This window comes from Sinocyclocheilus anshuiensis, unplaced genomic scaffold, assembly GCF_001515605.1.
Source record: "Sinocyclocheilus anshuiensis isolate Anshui unplaced genomic scaffold, SAMN03320099.WGS_v1.1 scaffold701, whole genome shotgun sequence".
Classification (NCBI taxonomy): domain Eukaryota; kingdom Metazoa; phylum Chordata; class Actinopteri; order Cypriniformes; family Cyprinidae; genus Sinocyclocheilus; species Sinocyclocheilus anshuiensis.
In genome coordinates this window covers 1,265,904-1,277,087 of record NW_015539895.1, presented here as the reverse complement: position 1 = coordinate 1,277,087, position 11,184 = coordinate 1,265,904, and the positions used below count along the sequence as shown (strand labels likewise).

Genomic DNA, 11,184 nt, shown 5'->3' with positions numbered 1-11,184 from the left:
CCTTGGACTTGAAGAGTGTGTTTACGAGCGTTGACTTCCCCAGACCGCTCTGACCTGTCAATGAAAACGAGAACAGATTTAATGGCTTTTTGTTTGTAAACTGCAGTAAAGTACAATTAACTGCATATGTAGCAGACCCTGGGCACGTTTATTTGCAGGACGACCTTTGCTTAGCATTAGCAGGGGGGATAAAACTTTATTACTGCACACAGATAAGATGGCACACATAAAATTGAGGTCATAAAGTATCACATGACCAGGCAGCGTAGGCCTCCAGGGTATACATAAGCCCTTGATACTGTAAATCATCGGAGATGTAATAGGGCCAGGTCAAGCCAAGGCAAAGTGCTTTAGCGTCTTATCTGGTGGGTGTCCAAACACACTGACAACACCACACCGCCGGGAGCTTTGGGGAGCTTTTCCACTTAATGACTCTTTCACACTAGTCCTCACGGAGATCAGATCAGAGGGAGGAAGCTATTACCAGAGAGGGAGCCTTATCAAGGCCATCTCAATTCACACAAATAAGGGTAAATCTATGGGGCCACCTTCATAGCCTCAAAGGACATGTGCTCTGTTAATGTGAGCCGCTTAGTATTGAGTGCTGATGATGGGCAGTGTGTGTTCTGTCTCGCTTAGAGGGCCCCTCGGGCCCACCGGTCAGCTTCCTGTTCGCAGGGCAGGGGTGGGGAATGTGCTAAATGCTCTCACCGTTCCGTTTCTAACTGTTGAGAGGCCTGGGCACCTCGGGAAGCTGTCAATGGATGAAACGATTTGACAGAGACAGACGACAGAGCCAGGGAGATCTGGCTCCTCCATCATTGCCCACCTCAACAGAGGCTTTGATGGATTTACGCCATGGCCTCTTACCATGGAAGGCAGTTGACATCAAATTTATGAGGAATTGACATCCCACGTTGTGTGTATCCTCCTGGGCCTATTTGATTTACTAGTTCAGACAATGCCTGAGCAAAACAGGGCTTCCTGAAGATTTCAGTGTAGTCACACATAGGCTACTGTACCTGGTCTATAGGGATGGGAACAAGAGGTTTTGATTTCCCTAAATGATTCTTATACCATTTTGGAAGAAATATTAATAAATATCTGGAAAAAAGAAATGCAAATCCATTGCCAAATTTTGATGACATTTTTGCACCATACTTGTTTTTTGGACACATTGTCATATGAACAACTAGTAACTACACTGATTTAGGCTGTAAGTGTTTAAAACCAGTCAGAACCAATTCATGCGTTTGGGAATCAGACTACTCTATTTACCCTGCATCTTTTTGATTCACTAACAAGAACCGACTCATTCATTCATGATTCAGACTTCACCTGTCGTGCTGTATATTTTGGATTCACTAAAAAGATCTGGCTCATAAGGCTATTTCATTTTGCAAAAGGACTGCACTGGTCATGCTTTGTTGCAAGATTTATATTCAGTAGTGACACTATTTAGAGTATTTTAGTACACCCTGTTGAAAAAAAGTAGTAGTTTAAGCCCAGTCAGGTGCTTGTCTGAGTCATGCATTGACACATTCACCCAGAAGCACCGCGTTGTAACAGCCTGTCATTTACCACAACCACATGAAACTCTTAACAAATTCAGGTAGTAATTTTACCAGTGTCATATGTGTTTAACTCCAGTTGATTTCTCAAAAGCATTTCAAATGGTGAAAACACATCTCCTCTGAGACACTTTGAAGCACAATTTACAAAGCTTTTCTTTGAACACAATATCTACAAAGCCCCATTGACTTGAGGGCGACAACAAAGCTGAATGTATTGACTGCATTAAAAATGTCAGAATATGCTAAACTCGTATTTGGGAGCAGACTGCTATTTGACTTATGGGAAACTGGGAGACTCGCAGTAGTTTAAGCCCAGAGGCTACAAAAAGGTCCTGACCTTTACAACTGAGGACAAACTACACAGACCAACAGACTCCAAGTGCTACCATATGTGTGTGCGACTCTCGGATAAGAGCATCCCAGGGCAGGAAAATGGAGACAGGCGAGCGTAGCAAGCCAAACTAATCCTGTAGAGTTTCCTCCGCTCCTGCGGTTTCATCCTGTTGTGTATATCTTGCTTTTGCACAATTCCTCCTCTTCCTGTATCTTGTCAAGTTTGCATTCACTGTCATGTCATGCTAGCTAATACATGTTAGCGTTCCCAAACACACCCTTGTTAGAACCCCTGCCCTTGTGCTCTACAATGCGCTGTCAAGGCAACAGCAAAATACACAAACAGAAGATGTACATAAACCATTCAATTGTTTTAAATTCAAACATTCCATGTTCAAAATAAAAGTCTTTTGTACTACATTAAAGGGAGAAAACAAATGATCTAGCAATAGCTCTGTGCATCGAGAGTGAGTCAAACAGATCTTTCTTGTTCCCATTTTTCTACCACCATTTCCACGCCTGTCTCTAACGGGAAAGGGAGAGAGCGGTTCACCTTTGATGCATGTCCAGAGTAGCAGGCATGGAAAGCAACACCATACATACTACAATACCAATGCTGTAACCTCCACAGTTCACTGAACCAAGGAAGAAACTAGCACAGGCCAAATGTTAGAGAGCCAGCTTTTGGGGAAGTGAGCACTGTTTTTGCTCTGCAGATTTAATCACAATACTGATCTGCTTTAACATGCCTTTGCTCTGCTCCCTATCAAACAGGTTTCAAGCTGCTCTGGATAGAGAGGTGAAAAGCATCCAAGTGGCCAAAATGAGAAAAGGTGAAGACTGTTATTGTCATATCTTCTCTTAATATCATTCCCACACACTTCGAGTGGATCATGTTTAAAGCTGAAGTGTATTTATTAAATGTTTCAGTGAGTGTTTCTTCAACTTTGGCTACTTTATCAGGGATTTATTTGAAAAAAAAGAAAAAGTTAGATAAACATCACATTAAAACTGATGTTTTAATGTAACTGATGTCATTTTTTTCATGCTTATAACTGATTTAAAGACACAATATCTAATTTTCGCCGCTAGAGGGCGCGTATTCAAAATAAACAAAGAGGCAAAGGCGTAGTTTGATGAGTGTGGAATGATGGGAGTTGTTGTCTTCATCCCCACAGCCGATGCAATCCGACGGGACTCGGGCAGAAATCAAGTTCATGGATCGGGACTCAGGCAGAAATCATGTTCATGGATGAGCTAATGATTTATTAACGTAGTAGAATGAAGCAGGGTGAGGCTGAAAGCCGTCGAAGCGAAACGAGGCCGCTGAACGAGAGTGACACATGGCTCGAAAGCAGCGGAGCTTTTATTATGCCACAGTCGACCGCTTCCGCTCCTTCCGGTCGTGCGTATGTGGGGAAAAAAGGCAGCACTGTTTTATCATACTAGATCCATTTGAAAGTTCTGTTATAATGCTACTCTGTGCGGTCATCACCGGTCTATTAAAACGCACAACATATTAAAGCGTCTTTGGTGATTCCATGTTTTCTACAAAACAAAACCGGAAATCGAGAGGTTATGACATCATTGGCAGGCGACACAATGACACTATGGACACGGTCCGTGTCACTAGTTAAAATTGCTTATTTCTCTGGATTTAAACATTCTTCGAAACATTTGGGATAATGTAAGTACACAAGTCAGCAAAATATATACCACTGTTCTAGTGGTTTTTGGATATTTTAATAAAAAAATCTTACATATTGTGCCATTAAGTCATAATGCATAAGTGTAAAAAAAAAACATTGCAGTATTTATTGTGTGGATATGATATTGCTTTTAAAATATTTTAAAAGTATTTTTATTGTACATAATTTCTAATCAAGCTGTAATTTTAGCAAATGTGTGAAAATATTGTGTATATAAGATACCTAAAATGTGAAATTAGCCTTAGAAAAATAAAATAAAATAATTTAATTTTATTAAAAATGTCTTAAATTAAATACGATACAATTAAATACAAAGCCTAATTTAAAAGGGTAATTCACAACTGGCAAGATTAACTTTTAAGAAAACTCGACTGTCTATGCAGTAGGGCTGTCAAAATGACTGAAAAACTACATTCGAATTTTCCACTTAAATATGATCAAAATTCGAATTATATTCGAATTTAAAAGGCATAATTTCAGTTAGGGGTAAAAAAAAGCTTTTGGCTTCTCTCCTGAGGCCACAAGAGGGCGCATTGAGCAAACTATTATGCACGTTTCTTCAAAGCGTAATAATATAACATGACTATCTTTGAAAAAAAGTGCATAATGTTTAAAATAATGTTTATAAACCATATATAATTAATAAAGTTTCTTAAACAATTAGAAAAAAAAACAGCACCATGCATGTATGTATAGTTTAATACAAAGGACTGAAAACCAATCACAAAGAGTAGGCTACTTTCTTCATTTAAAAACATGAGATACAGTGGGTTGGGGGAAAACCGCCATAAAGTCTTGAGACATGTTTTTTAAAAGTTGAACTTACATTAATTTTACATGGCTTTCTAAACATGCCGCTCTCTTGTGCGAGACGCGAGTGCAACGCTGATAGATGCCCCGCTAGAAAATGTGATAAATATGCGTTCTGTGTGAACGGCTTGGTTTCATTTTCGCTGTAAACAACATATTCGCCACACTGATGCTCTCGTTTTCCGCTATATATTGAATGAACATCGCATCTGCCGCATCTAGTGGGTTCAACTGGATAGGCTAACAAAAGCATTAAAATGCAATGAAACTTACATTGTCTTCCCATTTCGTGCGCCACTGATAAGGCTGTCTGACGGCAGACGCAGATCTAAAATTCGAATGCAACATTTTTGCATTCGAATATGGATTTTTTTTTTTTTTATTCGATGAATATTCGAAATTCTATTTTTTTTTTTACAGTCCTACTATGCAGTATGCAGTAAAATAGTGCTAAATGAATACATAAAAAGGGATGTGGCATTCCCTTTTGCCAAAAAGATAGGGAAACTTCAACACCCATAATGCTCTGGGCTTGATCCAACTGTCTGTGGGTGGGAATACAAAAATGTGACCTATAGTTTTAACAAAAACCTTGAAGCTGTCAAAAGTCTACTGGATGCTGTGTTTTGCTGACAAAACAGGTGACATGGAGACAGAAATAGACATTGTTCATTTACATGTACTACTTAAAGCCGTTTAAATTCAGCGAACTTGTCCTTTCAGATGGAAATGAGACTGTTGTGGGAATTTTTATTATTTTAAATAATAATAATAAAAAAGAAAGACTAAATGCTCCTGGGATGGGTGGGTCTACCTGAGTGTCCAAACAATGACAGATGGGAATGGGGTTGTAGGACTGTTTTGGAAGAACAGTTTGGAAAGCTAGTGGTGAAGTCAGTGGTGCAGAAACGACACACTTCAGCTTTAATTTGTTTTGCTGACATTGTTGTGGAACAGCGGCTGATACTGTGCTTCTCCGTGAGACTCACAGCCTTTGAAGGATTTGGCAAAATGTCCTTTCTATTACCACTATGGAGGAGCTACCAAGGGGAAAGAAAGCACAAGCAAGGGAGAGGGAAACCTGGCAACTCAGTTAAAAAAAGTGAGGAATGAAAAAAGTGGAAAAGAAGAATGGCTCTCACTGGAGAGCTGGATGGCCTTGAATTTGTGATGCTACGGCCATCATAAATCCCCTTGGCTGGCCCAGTTGGGGAACACTCTGAGCCACATTCGGCTAAAGCCTGGCCCTGCCTCCCAGCCCACAGAAAACACAACAATAGCCCTTGCCATTCAATTAGGTAAGGCCCACATTCAGCCAACACCCCCTCCTATTCCTCCTCCTTCCTGCATGCTTACCCTCTCTCTCTTGATAGATGCACAGGGGGATTTTGGAGGTTCCAGAGCTCTGATTGGTCAGGCTTGAATAAGGTGGCCAGTTTGAATCAGGCAGATGTCCAGTAACTGCCCAGGACAGTTAATGCCAGCAAGCTCTAGCCGGCAGAGTACAGCACTAGCAGGTAACCTGGCATAAAATCTGTGACTTTTAAGTCTTCTCATGAATTTCATCAAAACACTCTTTTCTATTTTAATCTATTTTAAGATGTAATTTATTCCTGTGATGACGGAGCTGAATTTTCAGCAGCCATTACTCCAGTCTTCAGTGCCACATGATCCTTCAGAAATCAATATGCTGATTTGTTGCTTAAGAAACATTTCCTATATCATTTATCATTATCTTATATCATTACAACATTTCATAACATTTTAAAACTTCTGTGTATCAGTATTTTTATTTTTTTTGTAGAAATCATGTTTTGTTTTGAAGAACAGCTTTTGTTTGAAATAGAAATCTTTGTAAAAATGTAAGTATTTACTGTCAGTTTGATTAATTTGATGCATACATGCAAACATATCATGTATTGTAATATTAAAATATTGCAATATAATTTGGCTATATCACCCATCCTACTTACTACCTATGTAATATTTGTTTTTAACAAGCTCTTTCTGAATAACAGTCTCTGAAAAGAGCTGAGTTTTAGACATTTCCCTTAACAGTCAATGGCACCATTTCCTCTTCACCTGTCTGTGTTTCCTGTTAGAGGCTGAACTATATAGGCTGAACAGTCTTCCTGCCCCCTTCACAGACAACCACATTCAGCTATTGATGCTTGTGACTTTTTACCTGATTTGACACCTCAAATCTGTTCTATTTGCATCTTTGCAGTCTTGGCTAAATCGTCCCTATCTCAACTAAGCTCATGAGGCAAAAACTAAACGAGGTAAAGTTCACACGTTGAGCAGAGAGAAAACAAGAGGTGTGAAGTCATTTAGACCGAGCTGTTATGCCTGTCACTTAAAATTTCAATGTACTATTCTGAACCAGGTTTGAGGGCTTTGTATTTTTAAAGGCTTGATATTTTTTCCTGTTCAAATACAAACTGGACATATCCTGCTTAAAAAAACTGTTCAAAAGTCCAATTTAAGTCTGACCAATGTTCCACTTACCAACCACCATGATATTAAATTCAAAGCCAGCCTTCATGGTTTTGCGTCTCATCTGGTCCAACACTGCCTCAATGCCGACATATCCGAATAGATCTCTGCCCTTGATAATGCCTTGTGTGTCAGATTCACTGAGGCATGGCAGAGGATGTTCTATCTCCACCACTCTCTCCTCCACCTCCATCTCCTCCATCACCTCCTTCTCCTCCTCCATCACCTCCTTCTCCTCCTCCATCCGGACAGGTGGCTCCAGATCCAGGCCCTGCTCCTGCGCTGTGTCTGTCGAGAGAGAGAGAGACCCACAAGTGTTAACATATACAGAAACCTCTCAGAAAGTCCTTAAACAATACTACACAGGGAGTTTTTTCTTTATAAAAATCTCTATTCCAAATGAGTCCCTGCAGTTTGTGTCTGAAAGGCTTTGACAATAATTCCACATATCAAGAGTACCCTTCTGAAACCTAAAAATTACAAACAAGACACTATGGAACTTTGGCAATGTGCAAGGCATTAAATGAATCACATTTAAAAGTGATAGGAAAAAATGTGTGTAAAAATATATAATAATAATAATTATTATTATTATTATATTATTAAATAGTGATTTAAATTATATAGTATTATTATGATATTGTGTTATTTCGTATTATTTATATATAATTATATTATTTATTCATATTTTGAATTAACTTATTTTTATATTTAATTTTTCTATTTAATTTTATTTTAAATTTAATAGTACTTTTGTTATGTGCTTTTGTCATTTTTGTCGGTTTTTACATTTCTATTTAGCTTTATTTTTATTTCAGATTTGAGGTTTTCATTTAATATTTAAATTTTATTTTATTTCAATTAACAAAAATATTTTAATAGTTTTAGCTAATCATAACAAAACTGTTTAAATTATAATTTTATTTTATTTATTTTTTTTTTTTTGTGAAAAAGTTTGTAGAAGGTTAGAAATGACTGGCCTGGCTAAGGAAGCAGAAAAAGCCCTGGACCAGGTTAAGTTAGTTTCCTTCAAGCATTTTTACACTGAGATTCTATTTTGAAGACATTTATCTAGCGCCCACGTTTGCTGACATGTTATGTGCTAGCATAATGCACAATTCACTGCTGCAATTAATTTGAGGAAAAGATGTTCATTTTTTGCCGGGCTTGTTTATGAGCCAGAGAGCTGTGTGCTGTGAGCATGCTCAGAGCATGCAGGTGGAGATTAATACACATTATGATGACTGACAGGAGGCAAATGTAGGTGAGGCACAGATCGATTCAGACGGGGAATTGAAATAATGAGGACGAAGAATTGAGAATTGTCCATAATTGTGCTTCCATCCCGGGCTGAAATGAGGCATTAGATTCATTTATTAACGCTTGATATGTGGGTCAGGAAGAGGTTGAATTTATCTTAAGGTTTACTCTGCATTCACAAAAAGGAAATGGATATGTAAAGTACCCCAAATGTGCATTGAACTTCATGCAGCATAGTGTCAGCAGTGGAAAAACAGCAACAAAGAGCAGAAATGGGGTTGCTGCCGGAATGTCAGTTTGTTCAGCTCAATTGAGTTCACTCGCGAGAGCGGCCAACACCGAGACAGCAGTTCACACGGCACTGGTTAACTACTGAGGCACGGACACCTGTCAGATGGCTCGGCCGGATGATGCCCCATCTGACTTAGTGAGCGCAGCAGCAGGGGGTGGATAGTGCTACTGGACTAATGTTTTTTTTTTTTTCTTATCCCTGTACTGTAGTTTATACCATTACCATCTTGAGACAGCTCTGTTTTATAAGAGGAATGGTAACAATCTCCCTGATAACCTCTAAATTTGTCCTGGTGGAGACAATACTCCAGTCACATTGTTCAAAACAAAGTCAAAATCACACTATGTCCACAAATATACATGATAGCTGCTCAGCGTTGGGCAAATTTCTGAATTTAAGAAATGACTTGCTCTTAAATTATTAATGTTAATATGAATAGAATTAGCCACACCCACAGGATGTTGAATTAATCTTTTGTGACATTTATACACTTATTTTACTAAGTTACTGTATTGTATTAATGTATTTATTTACAGTAAAATTGTATTTAATATGTATATATATATATATATATATATATACACACACACACACACACAATTTTACTGTGTCTACCGTACTTTGTAATGACAATTTACTATATAACATACAGAATCGATAGATAGATCGATAGGCCTAATGCTATAGAAACGCTATAGACAGCTTGTTTACTTTCATATAAAAATATGGCATGCAGTTGCATCAAACAATGGTATAAGCTATTTAAAATATCATTCAATGTAAACTGTGATAATTATAATTAATAATCGCAATTACAATTTCAAGGGAATGATTGACAATTATGATTTCTGTCATACTCGTGCAGCCCTAATATGAGAAGATCTAGAATATAAAAAGAGATCATCTCAATTTTGAGAAGACGAGCTGCATTACCCTGCCAAGACCACAGCTGCTTTCACACCCACATGCGAAGTGTGCATGTGTGTGTTAAAATCAGCTCATTTGTGTATGAAAACATGGGACTGTAAAATGATCCCCAGGAAATGCCAAGTCTACTATCCTTTATTATGCATTGCTAATGGCAGTGACTGTGAGCTGCACCCAACATGACACTCTGATTGCTTCATATACATGAGTGTGTCACATTAACAGGTCAACAAAAAGTCATTAACACAAATGCAAAGTACACCAAAACAACAGAATTTATCTTAAAGGGATAGTTCTTCATTTACTCACCCTCACGTTGTTCCAAATTTGTATAAATTTATTTTTTCTGAGGAACACAAAAATAGGTACTTTCAAGAATGTTTTATCTGTTTTTGCTCATACATTGAAAACGACTGGGTTTCAGTGTATAGACAAAAAAACACAATGTTGGCATGTTTTGGGTTGAACTATCCCTTCACAACAAGCTACACCATGAGTTGATTGCAACTAATATGATTATATGATCATCCACCTCAGGCACAAATTGACACATTGTTAAGTTTCTTGGCATTAGTATTTCTTAGAAGAAGAACATTGTGAAAGTGATGATGTGCTGTTGCCAGAGGCTGCAAAGATGTTATTCACCTCAATACGGTTTTCTCACGACTACTTAAGACTTTCTCATGCTGTGATTTCGGTATTGCTGAGTCACACTGTCCAATTAAAATTCAAATTAAAACATTATATGGCACATGCAGAAGCTGATTAATGTTAATTTCAGTGAGTCAAGAACTATGTGTAGGACATCAGCATGCAGCCTGTGCTGCGTTTGATCAGCTGAGACAACCTCCGTGAACTGAGGATCCAGTCTGCTGGTCCAGATGACTTAATCAGCTATAAATATGCCCTACGTCCTCCATCCACCAAAATGGAACTAATCCTGGGCTTCTTATTCCCTAACTGGCATTACATTCAAGAGATCCATTCAGCACCTGAGGATCTATGCAAGACTGCATTAACTTGAGGTGAAGCAAGTGAATTTCTGGCTTTGAACTTTATGTAATTTCAAAAGTATGTGTTGTCACTGTTGAATGCACAATGTTTGAAGTAAGACTTTTGTGAGAAGCAAAACTTATGCAAAAGGGAGAGGAGACAGCCTGACTGTGGATTGGCAGATTTATTTATTTGATGCTGTCTGGAACCTGCCTGTACTCTAATAGAAGCTGACAAATAAACTGCTTGGAGATAGAGAGGGTAGACACAATGTCTTCCAAAGGCTTGAGAAAAGCAAACAGAGTGAGAGAAAAGGGCTAGAAAGTAGGAAAGGAGTTGGAACCATTTAATAAAAACCTTGCATATTGTGTTTAAATAAAAGCAGATTTGTCCCCGGGTTTGCTCAGTGTCTGTTCTTGCTCTTTAATAAAACTGTTCACAGATGTGGCCCATCTTCACTTGACATGACCAAGAAACACAGTGAAAAAACACAAATCACTCTTACTTAGTACAAAGCATCTCGGATATTATATAAAACAGTGTTTCTTAAACGTTTTGGTATTCTTTTTCCTCATGACCCCATCAGTAAGGCTCAAATTTTAATGCCACCAAACCATAAATGTGTAATTTTAACTCACATTTCACTGAAAAAAAAAAAATCTGTTTGATAGGGAGTACAACTAGATGTGTCAAACTGAACTTAAAAATTATACAACTTAAAATTTTTACATACTGCACTAACTCAATTTTGAAATATTGTTTAAGGCATACATATATATATATATATATA

The 11,184-nt window shown here is 38.0% G+C and overlaps 1 protein-coding gene across 1 annotated transcript in view; it reads right to left on the bottom strand.

Moving 5' to 3' along the window:
• The window catches only part of LOC107685931 (septin-9-like), a 69,629-nt gene that overhangs the window by 16,775 nt on the left and 41,670 nt on the right, over nucleotides 1-11,184 (bottom strand). The window contains exons 3-4 of the mRNA XM_016482695.1: nucleotides 6,935-7,210; nucleotides 2-54 (exon numbers count right to left, since the gene is read on the bottom strand). Coding sequence (XP_016338181.1) covers nucleotides 2-54; nucleotides 6,935-7,210 — 329 coding nt within the window. The remainder of the gene's footprint in view (nucleotide 1; nucleotides 55-6,934; nucleotides 7,211-11,184) is intronic.